At 36.0% G+C, this 19,237-nt stretch overlaps 5 protein-coding genes across 5 annotated transcripts; all 5 read left to right on the forward strand.

Moving 5' to 3' along the window:
* Positions 1 to 533: 533 nt before the first annotated feature.
* Positions 534 to 1,364, forward strand: LOC130215066 (uracil nucleotide/cysteinyl leukotriene receptor-like). The gene has a single exon (XM_056446951.1). It carries the CDS (start codon positions 534 to 536, stop codon positions 1,362 to 1,364), a length of 831 nt encoding a protein of 276 aa, XP_056302926.1.
* A 5,867-nt stretch (positions 1,365 to 7,231) lies between these two features.
* Positions 7,232 to 8,065, forward strand: LOC130215067 (uracil nucleotide/cysteinyl leukotriene receptor-like). The gene has a single exon (XM_056446952.1). It carries the CDS (start codon positions 7,232 to 7,234, stop codon positions 8,063 to 8,065), a length of 834 nt encoding a protein of 277 aa, XP_056302927.1.
* A 3,424-nt stretch (positions 8,066 to 11,489) lies between these two features.
* On the forward strand, positions 11,490 to 12,377 carry LOC130215068 (G-protein coupled receptor 4-like). Its single transcript, XM_056446953.1, has one exon. The coding sequence runs from the start codon at positions 11,490 to 11,492 to the stop codon at positions 12,375 to 12,377; it is 888 nt and encodes a 295-aa protein (XP_056302928.1).
* Positions 12,378 to 14,322: 1,945 nt separating this feature from the next.
* Positions 14,323 to 15,159, forward strand: LOC130215071 (C-C chemokine receptor type 8-like). The gene has a single exon (XM_056446955.1). It carries the CDS (start codon positions 14,323 to 14,325, stop codon positions 15,157 to 15,159), a length of 837 nt encoding a protein of 278 aa, XP_056302930.1.
* Positions 15,160 to 17,961: 2,802 nt separating this feature from the next.
* Positions 17,962 to 18,795, forward strand: LOC130215072 (uracil nucleotide/cysteinyl leukotriene receptor-like). Its single transcript, XM_056446956.1, has one exon. It carries the CDS (start codon positions 17,962 to 17,964, stop codon positions 18,793 to 18,795), a length of 834 nt encoding a protein of 277 aa, XP_056302931.1.
* The last annotated feature ends 442 nt before the right edge of the window (positions 18,796 to 19,237 follow it).

Genomic DNA, 19,237 nt, shown 5'->3' on the forward strand with positions numbered 1-19,237 from the left:
ATTAAATTCACAGGTGATACTATTTTTATTCTCTTTGATGAGCAAACAATATTTATCTAAAGATTATTCATTTAACGTAACATTTTCACTGGTATGTTTAGAATATCTCAACTGTTGCCCTGAAGTAAGAACTGTTTTTGGATGGTTCAGCTATTTTAGTTTTTATAGTAATGCGCAAAGCTGCAATTAAAAAGCGTGGCCAATGGGCGTTATGCACAGGGTTTGTTTAATTCGAAGAGCAGTTGTTGTGAATGTTTAAAAAAATGTTGCAAAAGCCTCTTAGTGCTATTTTAAAAACAGTAAAATAGCTAATAATTACAGTGTTCACACGTGGTTTTGGTATGGACCAAAATAGAAAATAATACATTTAGTTCTGACTCGCTTAGCATTTACTCTCTGTCATTTTTAAGACTGATCCTAAAGGCACAGTAAAAGAATAAAAACAGCATTTATGGCAGATATTTTGTGACAGAACAACATCCAAAACATGAGTATCTCTTGTGTGCTACAGAGAAATGTGTTACAAAGAGAACATGAATAACTCTACAGTGAACTTCACATTGACAGCATCTACAAACTCCACTACGCAAGCCTTTGTGGCACAACAGATTATGGAAATATGTATGCACATCACCAGTTTCCTCATTGGTCTTCCTACACACTGCTATGTTATCTGGCTAATCGTCACAGGAACAGGGAATGGACTTGCATCTGAATTCTTCAACCTCAATTACTCGGTTTCTGAGACTGGCAACTGTCTGAATAATTTGTGCATTGTGTTGTCCTTTTGGACTTCAAGGTTAAAAACATTAAAAGACTTTATTACAGGTTTAACTATCACCGGTCGTCCTCTGTTTCAGTTCCTGATGTGTGTTGAGCGCTACATGGCAGTGGTTCATCCTGTAACTTTCCTGAAGTACAAACCTCTCAGATATAGAGTGATCTGCTGTGCTGTGGCCTGGATTTTCATTCTTGGCGTCTGTTTGGTCTGCATGCTTTTGAGATCCTCAAACACAATGTTGTATCTGTGGTTAGTCTTCCTCCAGTTCTTCTTTCTCCTCTCTATCCAGTTGTTTTTTCTTGTGGCTGTTCTCAGAGCCCTGAAGAAGTCAGGACCAGGAGAGGGAAAGAAAGAGGAAAACCACATGAAGAGAAGAGCATTTTACCTCATTTTAATTACTACTGTGAACATGGTTATCACATACGCGCCACTCTGTCTCACAGGACTCTACTCCATTTTGTCAGAACTCTTTACTCAGGCAGTTTGGTTTCCTTCTGTGATGTGTTATATTCTGGCTGGTTTTGTTCAGCCTGTTCTTTATCTGCACCGCACCGGAAAACTCACCTGCATTTGTTCTGCATAAAACCTGCCACAGCTATTCTTTTACTTTTCAAATCAGGATATAATAAGCAAAAGTACTTATTTCAGACCACAGGGTACCTTTAAAACCTAAATTCTAAGATGAATGAGAACTGTGCATTTGTACTTCCTTAAGCTTAAAAAGCCAAATTTAGATTACACAATTTTTAATTCAGTTCCAGGCATAAGGAGGAGCCTAATCATTGATGCGTGTCAGTCAATCACATGCATAAATAAATAGCAGCCATTGCACTGTTACCAGGAAAAATGAGCAGGTAAAATGGTGAAATTTTCAGTTATGACAGTCACTTTGTCAGATTATGTGAATTTGTCTAGATAAAATCTGGATGTGTTGTGTACCAAATATGCCAGGCTACACTCACTGTTTTCATAATCAACGACACGCATTCTGTCATAAAGAAGTCACATAAACTATAAATATCTCTGTAATTGACCATTGACTGATTCGTTTACATGGTAATTCCAGTACTCACTCAACAGGCTGCAAAAGTGTCGTGGCTATCGATCGGCAACCTTTATTGTTTTATTCTGTCATGGTAGCTCCATGATCACACGTCATACAGGTGTACTGTTGCAATAACTCTACAAAGCTTACTTCCATTTCATGGAAGAAGTCCTCTCTGTTTGATTTTGCCGTTTTAAAAGCTGTGTATGAAAGAAATTATGTACTCCTATTGGTCAGTCAATGATGTGACAGAACTTGTCATAGATGATAGGGTAAAATATTAAACATGCTAGTTTTTCTGCAATGATGTTGTGAAAGTGTTGCAGACATGGCAACGGTTGTCATGCGCTATGGCACACTACACAAGAAGAAATGATCTCAGCAGGCATAGGACATCAACATGATGACAGATTGAAGTTGTTACCCCAACGTCGTGGGGACGTTGCATTTTGGGTGGAAATGAATATCGGGTTGACGTCAGAACCCAGTGTCAGACCGACTTTGGATTTTGGTCACTTTCCAATGCAAGCTAAAAACAACCAAATATCAACATCTAATGATTTTCCAGCTTGACGTTGTATGGACGTTACCACTATAACATCTATCAGACATTGGATTTTGATCACCATACCAGACAAATAAATGTCAGTATTTGATGTTAATGTGACCCTGGTTTAAGATATTGGCTTGACGTTGTATTTTGGTCATTTTCCAACACAACCTAAAATTAACCAAATATCAACGTCATTTGAAGTCATTATTGGACATCAAAATAACGTTTTCCTTGGACGCTGGCTAGTCAATGAATTTTGGTCACCCGACATCACAACCTAAATGTAACCTAATATTTACATCTTATGACATTGTGTGCCTGCTGGGTATGAATCTTCTTGACACTCTATATCATTTCAGCATCGATACCGCAATCTGTGCGTTATCAATTGTCACAGTGCAAGATACGCAATGTTGAGTTGGAATTATAGATGAACGGAACCCACAGGTCAAAACACATAAGATTTGTGGACAAACTGCAGAATTTAACATCAACAGAGTGAAAGTTTATCATCTGCATGTGTTTTTTAAGGCTTTTGATTATGAGAGTTTTTTAAGAGAGTTTAAAGCATTGTAATAGCGCATAAAGAAATTTAATAAATATATATTGTGTTCAATTATTTATATGAAGACTATCCAATAATATTTTACATTTGATAATTCAATTTCTGTACCTGAAGAAATTGCCGAAATAACCAATTTCTTTTAGACTCTCCTCAGAAATCCATAAAGCACTCTTTATTTCAGTTTAACCTTTGCTACATTGTGTTTATTAATGACTGTAATTTGTTTATCATATTTATATAATAAGTGACATAAAAACCATCCCAATCCAGCTATATTAATGACTTTCCAAATACAGCTATTCAAGTCATCTGGTGAATGTTATAAATTTATAAATTTATTATAAATGTATATCTTGCAGAGAAAAAAAAATCACAATGTCGGATATTTCCAATATCATGCAGCCCTAATGAAAAGCATCACTGTCCTATTAAATTGATGAGTCAACAAATCATGTAATGAAATACCAAGCTTGAATTCTATCTCATCATTTTTTCATTTTTGTCTAGCATGTGAAGACTGATCAACACTGTATTTATGCATCTTATGCAAGATTATGTTGCACAAATGCATAAAAACAGCTTCTTTTTTCACGTTTAATATTTGCATGTTGTATGTGACGTGCAGCAGATGAAGTCATGTTCATTTATGCTTGTAACAGCAGTGAAGTCAGTCTACAAAACAAAGTACAGAGATTAATACACACCCAGAGAGACTGAACAATCACTCTTCAGGTGACAAACTCGTATTTCTGATTTCTTATTGGTTATACCTATAATAATAATAATAATAAGTAAAACTTTGTGTTTAAGCTGACAAGTAAAATGGGATTGAGGTTTTTTTAACTCAACAAAACCACATTTTAACTGGATGTTTTTCTGGCTATTTTGAAACTCTAATGTGTTTAATGTTATTTCGAATGTTAAAAACACATTTCTTTATTCTGTGTCTTTACATTTTAGCCTACCCATCAGATTATGCTACCAACACTGTATTTAAATGGTTCTGGGGTTGGGGTTAGAGATTAGGTAGGGCAATATTACAACTATTACAACAATATCACACTACTCCACATTAAAATTTTCACTGGTTGCGAAATCTGATGGGTAGCATATTGCGTTATCAAATATGCTACCTGCTTTTTGAATGGGAGGTAGGACAATCTGACAAGGTAGGAGAGATCGACAGAACACTGTCAAAAATAAAGTCTAAAAACACTATTAATCTTTTATTCATCATCAAAGGACTTACTGTATCTGCAAAAAGACAGCTATCAAAGGCTAAATGTCAAAGAAAGAGGTTAAACTGTTTTTCACAATAGACCTAAAATCAATTTGGAGTCCACAGAAACATTTGAGAGCGTTAAGCATCACAATTGCTATAAAATGATTGGTTTACCTATAAATGATTGTGTTTTATTTTCTAATCTTGCTGTATTATATACACAGGCAAGCTGCTAAAATTGCCTGAAGCATGTGGTATCTTTTTGTACTCTTTTCCTGATAGTTGACAGCTATGTTTTCTTATTCAAATTGCAACCCATTTCTGATTTAAGGAACTCAACAGAACTAACATTTAAGTTTAAACAGATTCAAGAGAATTATCATAGAAAAAGGACATGTATATTCACATGACCACGGTGGATGAGGTACAGTCGTGTATGGAATATAAATACATGACTTTTTTTTTTTTTTCCAATGAACTTGTATAAGATTAAGGGTTTTCTAAACTACCTGACGGGTAATTTGAAGACCAGGAATAAAAAAAAAAGGGCTTATGCTGCCATTAGCATGGCTATGACACAGGACACTTTTTTTGTCATTACTTGAAATTACTCAGATTTGTAATATTCTTCAAACATTATATTCGTCAAAACATTTGGCATGATGGAAGCACATGAATCAGCAAAATATACAAAACACCGTTCTAGTTATTTACGATGCCAGCATTCTACACTACTCTCATCCCTGCCTGATTTACTGGAATGTTCCACAATTTGAAATGTTGTGGCTTTTTATTCTATCTTCTTCGTAAATGTTAAGCTGCTTTGGCATAATCTACATTGTAAAAAGCACTAAGGAAATAAAGACGATTTGAATTGAATTTTTTAATTAAAAAAATGTACATGTTGTGCTGTTAAGCGATCCCTCTCTAAAAATAATCGTCAAGAAATGGCTTAAAATGTAGCTAGTCAAAATGCAGGTTCATTTAAACACAACAAGTGGATTTTATAGATGGTCTTTTGTTTATTTACATTATGAATACGCATTAGACAAAGACTTTTCAACATGATTCACAGTGCATTTAAGGCACACATTTTACCAGTGCATGCAGGCATCCCTGCAAAAACTCATTTTATAGATGTTGTGATTGATTTTTTTTAATTGACCCTCCTGTTACCCTAAAATCTGCAAACCTTCAAAATATGATTTATTTTTTTTTTTTTTTGGCAAATGATTAGTGTCAGGCAGCAGCATTGCTAGACCCCATTTACTGGGACACGTGCCCCTGTAAAAATCGCCAGTGCCTCAGTAAATGCTTTGAGACACTATTTACTTTATATGCAATGGCAATGAAGTTTAATCAAAAAGTAAACTAGGCATGTGTGCAGAAAAAAACACCCGCGCATCTCACGCACCGCTCCTGCTTGACGCTGCGTGTTGCTCTGCTGCCGGTGCAAGTCCCGGTTGTTAACATTGCGTTGTGAAACCGGTGTAACAGTCTTTTATGTGGAGGCGTTGCTCGCAGTGAGTTTTGCAAGTCGACAAAACATTTAATATAATTATAAAATAATATGATGATGATCTTATTTTGATTAAGCATGGCTCCTGATACATTTTTTGTATGAAGCAAAAAGGAGGGATGATGAATCAGGGAGGTTAGACTTAATAAACCTAATTCTCGGCCCCGAGTCGGGTCTAAGATAACACAACAGACAATTCTCTAACACATTTTTTTGTGTTCTATAGAATTGTCTATAGAATTTCAATCTTAAATTCTTAAAGTGTTCTTAAATTATCTAAGCATCACTCCAGTTGTGTCTTATGTGTCTTTACATTGTTTTTGACCTACATTTCGGATTAATTTCTGTTATTTATTCAGAATAATAATTGTATAATAACAATAATACGGTTATTTATTCATAATTATATGTAATCTTTTTTGGTTTATTAAAAAAACTGAATAAATTTCTTTGTTGACTACTTAACAACCCCCCAACCCCACCTAACCCCCCACTTCGTGCCCCTTATACAAACAGATTACCTATTGCATTACTATAGACAAATTTACAAATCAGTATGAAAACTATATATATGTATTTTTTTTTAAATTAGTTTTGTACTTTTATTGGTATATATTTTTATTATTTATAACATTTGAAGACTGAAACCCAATTGTGTATGGGGTCAATTCGACACCAAAAAAACCCCCAAACAAACTTGGTTTGCTGAGCATGTATTGTCTAAAGGAACAGCGGCCACGAAATGGAACCAGACATTCATCCAAAGTGATGTGGGGGCCTGGATTGTAAAGAAAGGGCAATCGCTGGACCAACTTGTCCCATACATCCCGTATTGCATCGAGTTTGTCAAGCTCTCATCTGCCCTGCCTTGTTTCCTTATCATCAAAGCATATGATATGGGAGAAAACATGGAATGTCTTCAGAGACATGTTGGCTGGAAATATTGACCTTCCAGTCACAGCATTCCAAAGGCTTGCTTTTGCTTCTCCTTTGGAGTAGTACACTCCTGCCAAAATGAGCAACCCAATATAGGCTTGCAAATCAGTCACATCAAAGTTTTTCCAGCTGTCCCCATAGACCTTCCTCTCCTCTAAGTTTGTCATTTCAAGTATATCATTTTCAACTAATGGTGTAATGAAAAGCTAAAATGCTGATTTTGGAACAATTTGAATGACATTAGCCTCACTAAGTCTACCCTGTCATTCAACTGGGAACATAATTTTCCATTTTTGGAAGGTAATGTGTCTGCTGGTGGTTGAGAGACAACAGGACAGTTATAACTGTTGTATTACTACGACACAAATCGAGCTAAACGATTCATATATATTTTATATGTCTTATTTGCAGTAGTCACTGTTTTGTAAACACTCTTATGAGTTAAAATTCAGAACCTGACAAAGACCAATACAGTCAAATGCGTAGGAGGATAGATTGGAATTATACCAAAGGTAAATTAAAATGTATCTTTTGATACTTCTTTGTTTCTATTTGGAAAGACTTACCTTGTTATCTCCTGTGTGCTACAGAGAAGACATACAAAGAGAAGATGAATAACTCTACAGTGAACTTCACCACATCGGCAGCATCTACAAACTCCACAACTCAATTCATAGTGGCACAACAGATTATGGAAATATGTATGCACATCACCAGTTTCCTCATTGGTCTTCCTACACACTGCTATGTTATCTGGCTAATCGTCACAGGAACAGGGAATGGACTTGCATCTGAATTCTTTAACCTCAATTACTCACTTTCTGAGACTGGCAACTGTCTGAATAATTTGTTCGTAGTGTTGACCTTTTGGGTTTCAGGTTTAATAACATTAAAAGAGTTTATGACAGGATTGACTATCACCGGTCGTCCTCTGTTTCAGTGTCTGATGTGTGTTGAGCGCTACATGGCAGTGGTTCATCCTGTAACTTTCCTGAAGTACAAACCTCTCAGATATAGAGTGATCTGCTGCGCTGTGGCCTGGATAATCATTCTTGGCATCTGTTTGGTCTGCATGCTTGTGAAACCCTCAAACACAATGTTTTATCCATGGTTCTTTTTTATACAGTTCCTCCTCTTCTTCTCTGTGCAGTTGTTTTGTCTTGTGGCTGTTCTCGGAGCTCTGAAGCAGTCAGGACCAGGAGAGAGAAAGAAAGAGGAAAACCACATGAAGAGAAGAGCGTTTTACCTCATTTTAATTACTACTGTGAGCATGGTAATCACATACGTGCCACTCTGTCTCACAGGACTCTACTCCATTGTGTCAGAACTCTTTATTCAGGCAGTTTGGTTATTTTCTGTGATGTGTTATATTCTGGCTGGTTTTGTTCAGCCTGTTCTTTATCTGCACCGCATTGGAAAACTCTCCTGCACTTGTTCTTCATAAATCCTGCCACAGCTATCCTTGTACTTTTTAAATCCAGGATATTATATGCAAAAGTTCTCAGACGACAGAAACGCACATTTTCACTTTTCCTTTCGTAAGTTTCAGCAGTTCAGAAGGTCATAGTGAAGCTTTTCCTGCACTCATAACTATTACGTTGATGAGTAGTGCTGTGAGTTTGGTTTTGAATAAATCATGTGATGAAATACAGTGCCAAGCCTCATTTTCCATCTCATTGTTTTCAAACGTTTGTCTAGGACGAGAAGACTGAACAACACTGTATTTTGCATCATATGTAAAGTAATGTTTGTAAGTTCAAGACCATTTCCCAAACGCATAAAAATTGCTTAATGAAATATAAATTTTTGTTCTTTTTTCCCTTTTAACATTTGCATATCAAATGCTGAATATGACGTGTAGCAGATGAAGTCACACACATATATTCCTGTGACAGCAGTCAGTCTACAAAACAGCACAGAAATTTATATTCGCATCTAGAGAGACTGGAAATCCATTCTGCAGGTGACAAACTCCTTTTTTAAATTTCTTCTTGATTATACCTTTAATAATAAGCAAAACGTTTCACCTTTGTTTATCTGATAATGCCCAGAGGTCTGGGTTGAACTTAAGCTAAGTACTAACTACCAAGTACAACTGGTGAGAACTGGTTGAAATGCGTGAGACTTGAGACCTTCGTGGTAAAAAGAAAAGAATGTTAAACACTGGCTACATTTACATGGACATCGGTAATTGAACTATTTGCCTTAATCTGAATAAGACAATAATATGATTAAGGCGTTTACATGAGTTGCTTTTTGAATGTTATATTCATGATTCCATTTTCATGTCTTTTCAGAAGTTTCATCTTTAATTTGTCGACTTTAACAGCAGTTTGACACTTTCATTTAGGATTATTTCATGCATGTCCCCCATGACAAACGAGATATTGCATGCAAGCAGGGCTTGACATTAACTTTCTTGATCACCAGCCACTGTGGCTAGTAGTTTTCCAACTTTACTAGCCACTCACCATTTTCACTAGCCACAATTTTGTTGTTGGGGAAATAATTTTATATGCATAAATTTAACTTTACCATGCTAAAATTACTTGGTTTAAATGTTGTGTTATGTCTACATGCCTCCTCGTTAATTAAAAAAAAATGTGTGTGTTGTGACCTTGCTCAGTGAGCATGAGCAAAAGTGCTCTCAAAGTGTCACATTGCAATTAGTTTTATCTCACAGTTCACAGTTTTATTTCACAGTACACACATTTCACAATTCACTTTTTAGGGCTCAACACCTTTTTTTTCTCTGGCCACACCAAACTAATTATTTCCTTGCCACAATCTTTAAATACTGCGTAAAAACAAGCAAAATATAACTTTTTATTCAACAAAAATGTTCTTAAAAAAGCTATTTTAAAACGTATCTAAAACTATACACAATAGTCTGTCCAGGCTAAAGGTCCCAGATCACCAGTTACTTACTAGAGATAAATAGAAAGTTAATCTCCTATTAAAGCTATTAAATGTTATTGTAAAGGATGATAATTAATAATAGCAAGCAAAAGAAAGCTGGTGAAAATATTCTGTTAATGTTGGGCATATTAATAATCTGTTCAAGAAATGGTTTAAACTAAAACGGCAACTGGAAAAAAAAAGAACAATAATAAAAAAAAAAAAAAAAAAAAAAAAAAAAAATATATATATATATATATATATTTTTTTTTTTAAATAAACATTTATTATAAATAAAAGTATTCTTGTTATTATACAATTATTATTCTAAATAATCTTAAATGTAACTGGAAAACAATGTTTAGACATAACTGGAGTGATATGCTAAGATCATTTAAGAAATCTTTTGCATAAATATTCATTTCATTAAGAGGGGTGCGCGGGTTCTCTACACACACGCTGAGATGTGTCAGTTTGCTTTTTGATTAAACACATTGCTTTCACCAGCGTTGGTTCACTTGCAGATAGAGAGTAATGTCTTTATTTCGGAATTACCACTCTTAATGAATACACTTGCATATGAAGTAAATCAAATCTCAATGCATTTACAGGGGCACTGGAGATTTTTAGTGGGGCACGTGTCCCAGTAAATTAGGTCTAGCGACGCCCCTGGGTCACACTTAATTTTGATGGTCTGTTTGTTGAATTTAAGTAACATTGCAACTAATTCTCATTAGATTATAAATAGACTGTTAGGTTGGGGTTAGGGTAAGTTGACATGTACTTGCTAAGTTTCTTATAGTCAGTTACTGTAAATGTCTAGCAGTAGTATCAACAGATATTAAGCAGACAGTCTACTAATATTCAAACGGACCATCAAAATAGTGTTACCAATAGTAGCAACAGAAAACATTATTTTAAACTCGACTGAATATCATTACACCGACGTTTAAAAAAATGTCCTTTACAATAAACCTCCTTTATAGATATTGAATGCATAGCCTATGCATTTGTGTATGAGGTGTTCATTGAGTGCCACCTGTCACATTTTCTTGGTTTTAGGAATTCATCTTGTCGTGTGTTTGGTTTGTTTAGACGTATTGGTCTGTTTTGCATTCACATTTAAGTCTAACTGCATTAAAAATCATTTGATTTCAAGTCCTACTTCTTGTTAGTGTTCTATGAGCAATTTGTGAAGTTTCTTTATAAACCAATTTCGAGAGGATCACGTGACTATGATTGAACACGGCTGATTCCGCATTAGCTATGTATGATCCACCAATCAGGTAATTCCTAACCCACTATAAAGATCCAGGGTTTCTCACTACAGCCATCTTCGATTTGAATAATCCCCCCCTTCCACCCCTACTTCTCCACCTTTCCTTTAGGGTGGCATGGGGGCCCAGTGGTTAGCACTGTTGCCTGACAGCAAGAACGTCACCAGTTCTAGTCCTTTAACAGGCCGGCTGTCGTTTCTGTGCATAGTTTGCATGTTCTTCCCGTGCTCGCGTGGGTTTTCCTTGGGTTCTCCGGTTTCCTCCCACATTCCAAAAAACGCTCTACAAGTGAATTGATCAATCTAAATTTAGCACTACAGTCAAACTGTCATCCAGCACCATATCTCGTTATAGCAATCATTTTAGTCATCAGCTCTTATCAAAGGGGGAGTTGTCGAGATCTACCTGAGTTCAAAGCTCCCCTCTCGCCCTGCCAACGGGAGGGAGCCCAGGGCTCTCTCCAGGGACAGCATGCCCAATTTGCTTATAATCAATCATCTGCTAAGTGTAAACTCTTGAAATGAACATCAAGGTTTAGACTGAACGGTTCACACTTGAACCAAACAGAACAACTGCACTTTAATTCATTTAAATCTAAACAAACGTGGTTAATGTGACCATACTTTTTTTTGTGTGTGTGTGTTTGTAAAAATGATCATATGTATGATAGGTAATCATTTCTTTGTTTTAAAGATGACAAACACAGTGGAGATAAATAACTTTACAATGAACTTCTCCACATTGGGAGCATCTACAAACTCCACTACTCAATCCATTGGACCACAAGAGATTTTGGAATCCTGTTTGCAGTTCACCACATTCCTCTTTGGATTTCCTACACACTGCTATATTACCTGGCTAATCATCACAGGAACAGGGAATGGACTTTCATCAGAACTTTTTAACCTCAATCTCTCAGTTTCCGAGATAGGCAACTGTCTGAATAATTTGTTGATTGCATCAATGATTTGGTTTCCAGGTCTATTACCATTTAAAAACTTTTTAACAGGACTGACTATCACTGCCCGTCCTTTCTTTCAGTGTCTGATGTGTGTTGAGCGTTACCTAGCAGTGGTTCATCCTGTAACCTTTCTGAAGTACAAACCTCTCAGATATAGAGTGATCTGCTGCATTGTGGTTTGGATGTTTACTATTGCTTCCTGTTTCGGCTGCTGGGTTATAAATACCTCAGACACAATACTATATGTGTGGTTCTCTTTTGTTCATTTTCTCTGCGTCCTCTTCGTCCAGTTGTTTTGTCTTGTGGCTGTTCTCAGAGCTCTGAAGCAGTCAGGACCGGGAGAGAGAAAGAGAGAGAAAGAGGAAAACCACATGAAGAAAAATGCCATTTATACAATTCTAGTTACAACTGTAAACATGCTTGTCACATACATCCCACTCTGTCTCACAGGACTTTACTCCATTTTGTCAAATAATTTTGTCCAGGCAGTTTGGTTTCCTTCTGTTATGTGTTTTATGCTGGCTGGCTTTTTTCATCCTCTTCTTTTTCTGCACCGCACTGGAAAACTTCCCTACTCGTGTCATCATTTCCATGATTTTGTACTTAAACTTATCATGTAAACTTCAACCTGCTTGCTAGTTTTAAACAACTTTACTTCTCAAATTAGTCAAATGTTGGACTTTTAGAAAATATCAATGATTTTTTGAAGTATTTTCCAACAGTTCAGAAGTTTGAGTCCACAGAAAGCTTAATTTGTCTTATTAATCATATGACTAAGTTTGTTAGTTATTTTTTTTCCCCATTCAATCATGTAATACCAAACTTTGTTTTCAATCTCATTATTAAAATCTTGCCTTGTATGAGAAGACCAAACTCAGCATGTATTTTCCATCATATGTAAAACAATGATATGAAGTTCAAGGTCAATGGTGAATTCTAGATTTTGTGTTTACTTTTAATATTTGCATATTTTATGTGACGTGTAGCAGATGAAGTCACCTACACACTTGTGAAGTCAGTCTACAAAACACAACACAACAAGAGATTTAAACACATGCACAGAAACTGGACGTCCACTCCTCAGGTGACAAAATCCTCTTTTTGATTTCTTCTTATTTCTTATTTTATTAATATTGGAAAACAAATCACTGTGTTTGCCTGATAATGTCCAGAGGTCTGGGTTGAAGATAATGCTTCAGCTTCAGTATCATAAAAATGGATGTTATTTAATCCCAACAGGCACACAATGTCATAAGACATTAATATTAGGTTAAATTTAGGTCATGATGTCAGGTGACCAGAATTCACTGCACGTTATTTTGACATCCAATAACGAAATCAAGTAACATTGATATTTGGTTGATTTTAGGTTGTGTTGAAAAGTAACCAAAATCCAGCGTCGAGCCAATATCTTAAATCAATGTTATATTGACGTCAAATACTGACATTTATTTATCAGGTATGACAACCAAAATCCAACATCTGATAGACGTCATAGTGGTAACCTCCACACTGTCGAGCTATAACATCATTAGACATTGATATTTGGTTGTTTTTAGGTTGTATTGGAAAGTGACCAAAATGCAATGTCTGTCCGACGTTGGGCACTGATGTCGATCTGACGTTAAGTTCTGATGTCAACCTGAAGTTCAGTTCCAAGACGCAACGTTTCAAGACTTTGATGTACAACGTCAATCTGATGTTACGTTAACGTTGTGTGCCTGCTGGGATTGAACAGAACTAAAAGTTTAATCATAGTTTTACTAACCATATACTTTTGTTGTTTAATTCAGTGGTTCTCAACCACCTTCCACGGACCGGTACCAGTACCAGGCCACACAAGAAATCATTAATTATTTCCATTTTATTTATCTGAATCTGAACAATCTTTTATTTAGAAAAATCTTTTATTTTTTGAAAAATGATCGTATTATCTCTCTTACGTCTCGGTCAATTGAGCGTCCAAATTTAACCCACAAGCAGCAAAATGATAAAGGAACAGATGTCTTTGTAAAGGGAAAAAGGCCCAATGAAGGACCCATTTGTCATCAAATCAGGTGAATCCACCCTGGCTATGCAAGGAGATCAACTGCTGGAGTCTTCGCCTCTTTTCTAGAGTTCGTGCAAGTTCGTTATTACCAGTGGAGGTGCGCGCCCTGTGCGCACAAATGGCGTGACTTTTGCCTGGTGCTGCGTCACGAACCTCCGCTGACTGTGCGCGCACCTCACGAAATGGACGAGGGCTGTATACTTGATGTGTTCGCACAGGTTTGATACGCACTCGCGCATTTCAGATGCACTCAGTTGAATGAATGCCACAAGCGCACAATGAGTCACATGACAAGAAGTTACATTTTTACCAAGTGTTAACATTTTAAAAGCATTGACCGGAGATAGAAAGGTCCAGGACCACTGATTTAATTGGTTTCTCTAGTGGTTTAAATGGGCATTGGTAGAATATATCTGGATATACTGAAAATTGTTTACAGATCTGATCCATTCTTGTTGACTACAACTGCAATGATATTTTCTTTTACATACTGAACTAAGACGACAGATCCAGAGATGCATAATTCTACAGTGAACATCACCACACCTGAAGCATCATCGAACTCGACATCAATTGGGATAATGCAAAGTCTGGATATCGCTATGTACCTCATCAATTTCGTGTTTGGTCTTCCTATACACTCCTATATTATATGGCTGATCGTCACAGGAACAAGAAGTAGAGTTGCTTCAGAGTTCTTTGTCCTCAATCTGTCTCTTACTGAGATTGTTGTCTCTCTGAACTGCTTGTTCTTTGCACTTACGTATTGGTTTTCAAGTTTCCTCATATTAAGAATATTTTTTATAGGATTCTCCATCACTGCTCGTCCTCTGTTTCAGTGTCTGATGTGTGTTGAGCGTTACCTGGCAGTGGTCCATCCTGTAACCTTTCTGAAGTACAAACCTCTCAGATATAGAGCATTCTGCTGTGTTGTAACCTGGATCATCACTTTAGGCTCCTGTTTGTGCTGCAATTTTATTTTAACATCATTTGGCATTTATGCACATGCATGGTTCTACATGCCACAGTTTATACTTTATCTTTCCATCCAGTTGTTTTGTCTTGTGGCTGTTCTCAGAGCTCTGAAGCAGTCAGGACCAGGAGAGAGAAAGAGAGAGAAGGAGGAAAACCACATGAAGAGGAAAGCGTTTAATATAATTCTACTAACCACTGTGAACATGGTTATCCTTTATGTGCCGATTACTGTTTCAGCATTATTTAATAATTTGACACAACTTAATATACAGGAAGTCTGGCTTCCTGCTTTGATTTGTTATGTGCTTGCTAGTTTTTTGCAGCCTGTTCTTTATCTGCACCGGAATGGAAAATGTCTGTGCTTCCATCCACCATAAAACCTTGTGAGACTTTACCTTGTGCACCAATGTACCAGGCTTCTTATCAAATCGTATTATGTTTGTAAGATTCACTGTCTAAAACTCAAGATCAGTCCACTTTTTCCTCAAGTGTATTCATCCAAGAAAACACTCCATCAATAGTCCAGTTTCATCTTTTGTATATTAATGTTAATAATAATAATAATTTCTTACATTCTATATAGCTCTTTTCTGAGCACTCAAAGCACTTTACACAAAGGGGGGCATTGCCACAGAGAATATTCCATAATACTTGACCGACTATTATAACACTGATATTTAATTGTATTCATAAAACATTTAAATGCAATGAGTGCACTGTGCAAAATGATTTGACAAAAGGGTTTTTTTTTCTTTAATTTATTTTAAGTTAATTGGGGGTGGCATGGTAGCTCAGTGGTTGGCACTGTCACCTCACAGCAAGAAGGTTGCTGGTTCGAGTCCCGGCTGCGCTAGTTGGCATCCTCCAGGTGCTCCAGTTTCCCCCACAGTTCAAAGACATGCTATAGATGAATTGAATAAACTAAATTGGCCGTAGTGAATAAGTGTGTGTGTGAATGTCTCTCACATTCACACACACAAATACTCAATTCACTACGGCCGGTTTATGTATGGGTGTTTCCCAGTACTGGATTGCAGCTGGAAGGGCATCCGCTGTTTAAAACATATACTGAAATTGTTGGTGGTTCATTCCTCTGTGGCGACCTCTGATAAATCAGCTAAAGGAAAAGGAATGAAGGAAAAGGAATGAAGTTAATTAGGTTAATCATTTTTTTTTAAGTTATACAAAGTTTATCTTGATTTTTTTTTTATTTGATGTAAGTTAAGATGACTAGAAAAGTTCATTTGATTCAACTAAAAAACATAAAATATGTGCAAAATACATAAAATGCAATATTAAAACTTAAGGTCCATGTGAACTGGAAGTTGCTGAGACTTTTTGTTCAGTATGTTGATGTACTTATAATTGAAATTGAATATTAAGTATGGGCGGGACTTTGTTTTTGTGCATCATTCCAAGATTTCCTCGCTGCAGTCTGTAACAGTGATGACATATTGGAACAGGTCCACTACGTAGCGGACATTGTACTGCCCACTAAGGTAATGCCTGTGCTACTGTGACGGTTGGGTTCAGGGTAGTGGGAGGTGTGGGCGATCGTCCATTACGTAGTGGACCTGGTCCAGCACGTCACCAAGCTGCAGGCTGTAGCGAGGACTGTCTCCATCATTCCCTCATAGCAAACTAATGGTAAATAGGGGCATGGTTAAAATATTGTGTCCGAAGTTGTCAAACTGACATCATCAGAAAACGACCACCACTCCAAACGTGGAAGCAAATGGTCAGACTTAAATTGAAAATGGCCAAAAAAATAACAATTTCTGTGGATTACCTGAATTAATTGTTCACCTAAAGGATAACAACGTGCGCTAACAAAATAACCATTGTAAATTTAGATTTTCACTGAAATGGGATTAAAAGTTCTTGATTCTTAGAGAACAGAAGTTCATTCAAAATTGTGGGTCATATACTACATAAGGGGTTGGAATAAAGTGTGTTTAATGCATACAAACTATAACGTAACTGTTGTATATAACAGTTGTACATACTATATATACACTATAACTGTTGTATGTACTGTACTATAACCCAACTGTTGTATATAACAGTTGTATATACTGTATATACACTATAACTGTTATATATGCTGTACTATAACCCAACTGTTGTATATAACAGTTGTATATACTGTATATACACTATAACTGTTATATATGCTGTACTATAACCCAACTGTTGTATATAACAGTTGTATATACTGTATATACACTATAACTGTTATATATGCTGTACTATAACCCAACTGTTGTATATAACAGTTGTATATACTGTATATACACTATAACTGTTATATATGCTGTACTATAACCCAACTGTTGTATATAACAGTTGTATATACTATATATACACTATAACTGTTGTATATACTGTACTATAACCCAACTGTTGTACATAATGGTTGTATATACTATATATACACTATAACTGTTGTATATACTGTACTATAACTCAACTGTTGTATGTAAGTAAGGGCAATATGATAGATATGTAATGTATTTAAAATGTTTTAAATAGATAGTAGTGCGCAATTAACACTGCAAATTTGGCATTGTTTTTCTTTAAATGACTCTCCTTGCACAATTCATTACATAAATTACTACTAGCTTACACAGGGATTGATCGGTTGTTCAGACTTTTAGTCGGAAGCTGTGTATTGTTAGTGTGTATCGCTATAGATATAGAGCTGAATTAATGAAATAAGGATGAATTTGCACCTCATTGTTTTAAAATTTTCATATACCTCATAACATTTATAATGTGTCACTCATGAAGACACGCACATTTATTATTTTAACACTGCACTTGGTAAACAAAACAGCATAGAGATTTATACACACCCAGAGAGAGTGAACATCCACTTCTCAGGTGATCTCCTGTATTATCCTGTTTCTTATTTTCAGTCTTTTTATTCTATTGATCGATAAGTAACTGTTTTCAATACAAAATTTTATATACTGTGTGGTTCATATTTTAGCATCCTCAATTGTTTTGATTTTGTACATAATTTAAAAACATTATTCTCAGAAATTTGACCTCAGAGGACTTTACCGTACTGTATTCTTTCACTTATCTTTACAGTGTTGTTCTTTTCTGTTTTGTAACAGAATATTTGTCAGAGTATTTATAATTTAAGAATATTCAAACCAAGAACCAAGAGAGAGATGAATAACTCAACAGTGAACTTCACCACATCTGAAACATCTGCAAACTCCACAACTTCTTACACGGAAGTAATAGACAATCTGAACATTTGTCTCTTCAGCATCAGCTTCATATTTGGTTTTCCGACACACTCCTATGTTTTATTTCTGATTGTCAAAGGATCGAGTGGAGTAGCATCGTCCTTCCTCAACATCAATCTCTCTGTTTGTGAGATTGGGATCTGTTTCAATTGTTTTGTAAATGCAGTTTCATATTGCTTTCTAAGTTTATCAACTTTACAAGCATTTCTGGAAGGACTTACCATCACCGGTCGTCCTCTGTTTCAGTGTCTGATCTGCGTCGAGCGTTACCTGGCAGTGGTTCACCCTGTAACCTTTCTGAAGTACAAACCTCTCAGATATAGAGTGATCTGCTGTGCTGCAGCCTGGATAATCACTCTTGGCTCATGCTTGTTCTGCATGTATACTTTAAATGAAGAGAGAGGGAATTTTTATATATGGTTCTTCTCTCTGCAGTTCCTCATCGTCTTCTCCCTCCAGTTGTTTTGTCTTGTGGCTGTTCTCAGAGCTCTGAAGCAGTCAGGACCAGGAGAGAGAAAGAAAGAGGAAAACCACATGAAGAGAAGAGCATTTTTTATCATTCTAATAACCACTGCAAGCATGGCTATCATATATGGCCCTTTTACAATCGTAGGATTTGTTACCATCGTATTAGATGAGCATATTGACCAAATTTGGCTTGTTGCTTCAACTTTCTATCTGCTGGCTGGTTTTGTAGACCCTGTTCTTTATTTGCACATGACTGGAAAACTTTCCTGTTTCTGTATGTCATAATATGTGTAATTGTGGTATTGTATTGTCATTTTCAATCTATTTATCTAGTTTGAGTAGATATGTACAGGTTGACATACAAAACTGTGTTTGCATATCTATCTATCTATCCATCTATCTATCTATCTATCTATCTATCTATCTATCTATCTATCTATCTATCTATCTATCTATCTATCTATCTATCTATCTATCTATCTATCTATCTATCTATCTATCTATCTATCTATCTATCTATCTATCTAGCTTTTTTGTCAAATACCTTCATAGAAGACAAATATTCAAAATAGGATTCACAGTTTTCCACATATGCAGTGTCCACATATGCACAGAATTCAATAAAATAATTAATAAATAAAAGAAATAAAAGCAATGAAAGCACTATATTTCCACTATTCAAGGGCCCTGAAAATTACGTAAGGCCCTGCATCGCACTTCGGTCTTG

This window comes from Danio aesculapii, chromosome 21 (genome assembly GCF_903798145.1).
Source record: "Danio aesculapii chromosome 21, fDanAes4.1, whole genome shotgun sequence".
Taxonomy (NCBI): Eukaryota; Metazoa; Chordata; class Actinopteri; order Cypriniformes; family Danionidae; genus Danio; species Danio aesculapii.

Excerpts from the sequence above, each read along its gene's own strand:
- LOC130215068 (XM_056446953.1), top strand. The coding sequence starts at position 11,490 with ATGACAAACACAGTGGAGATAAATAACTTTACAATGAACTTCTCCACA.
- LOC130215071 (XM_056446955.1), top strand. The coding sequence starts at position 14,323 with ATGCATAATTCTACAGTGAACATCACCACACCTGAAGCATCATCGAAC.
- LOC130215066 (XM_056446951.1), top strand. The coding sequence starts at position 534 with ATGAATAACTCTACAGTGAACTTCACATTGACAGCATCTACAAACTCC.
- LOC130215072 (XM_056446956.1), top strand. The coding sequence starts at position 17,962 with ATGAATAACTCAACAGTGAACTTCACCACATCTGAAACATCTGCAAAC.
- LOC130215067 (XM_056446952.1), top strand. The coding sequence starts at position 7,232 with ATGAATAACTCTACAGTGAACTTCACCACATCGGCAGCATCTACAAAC.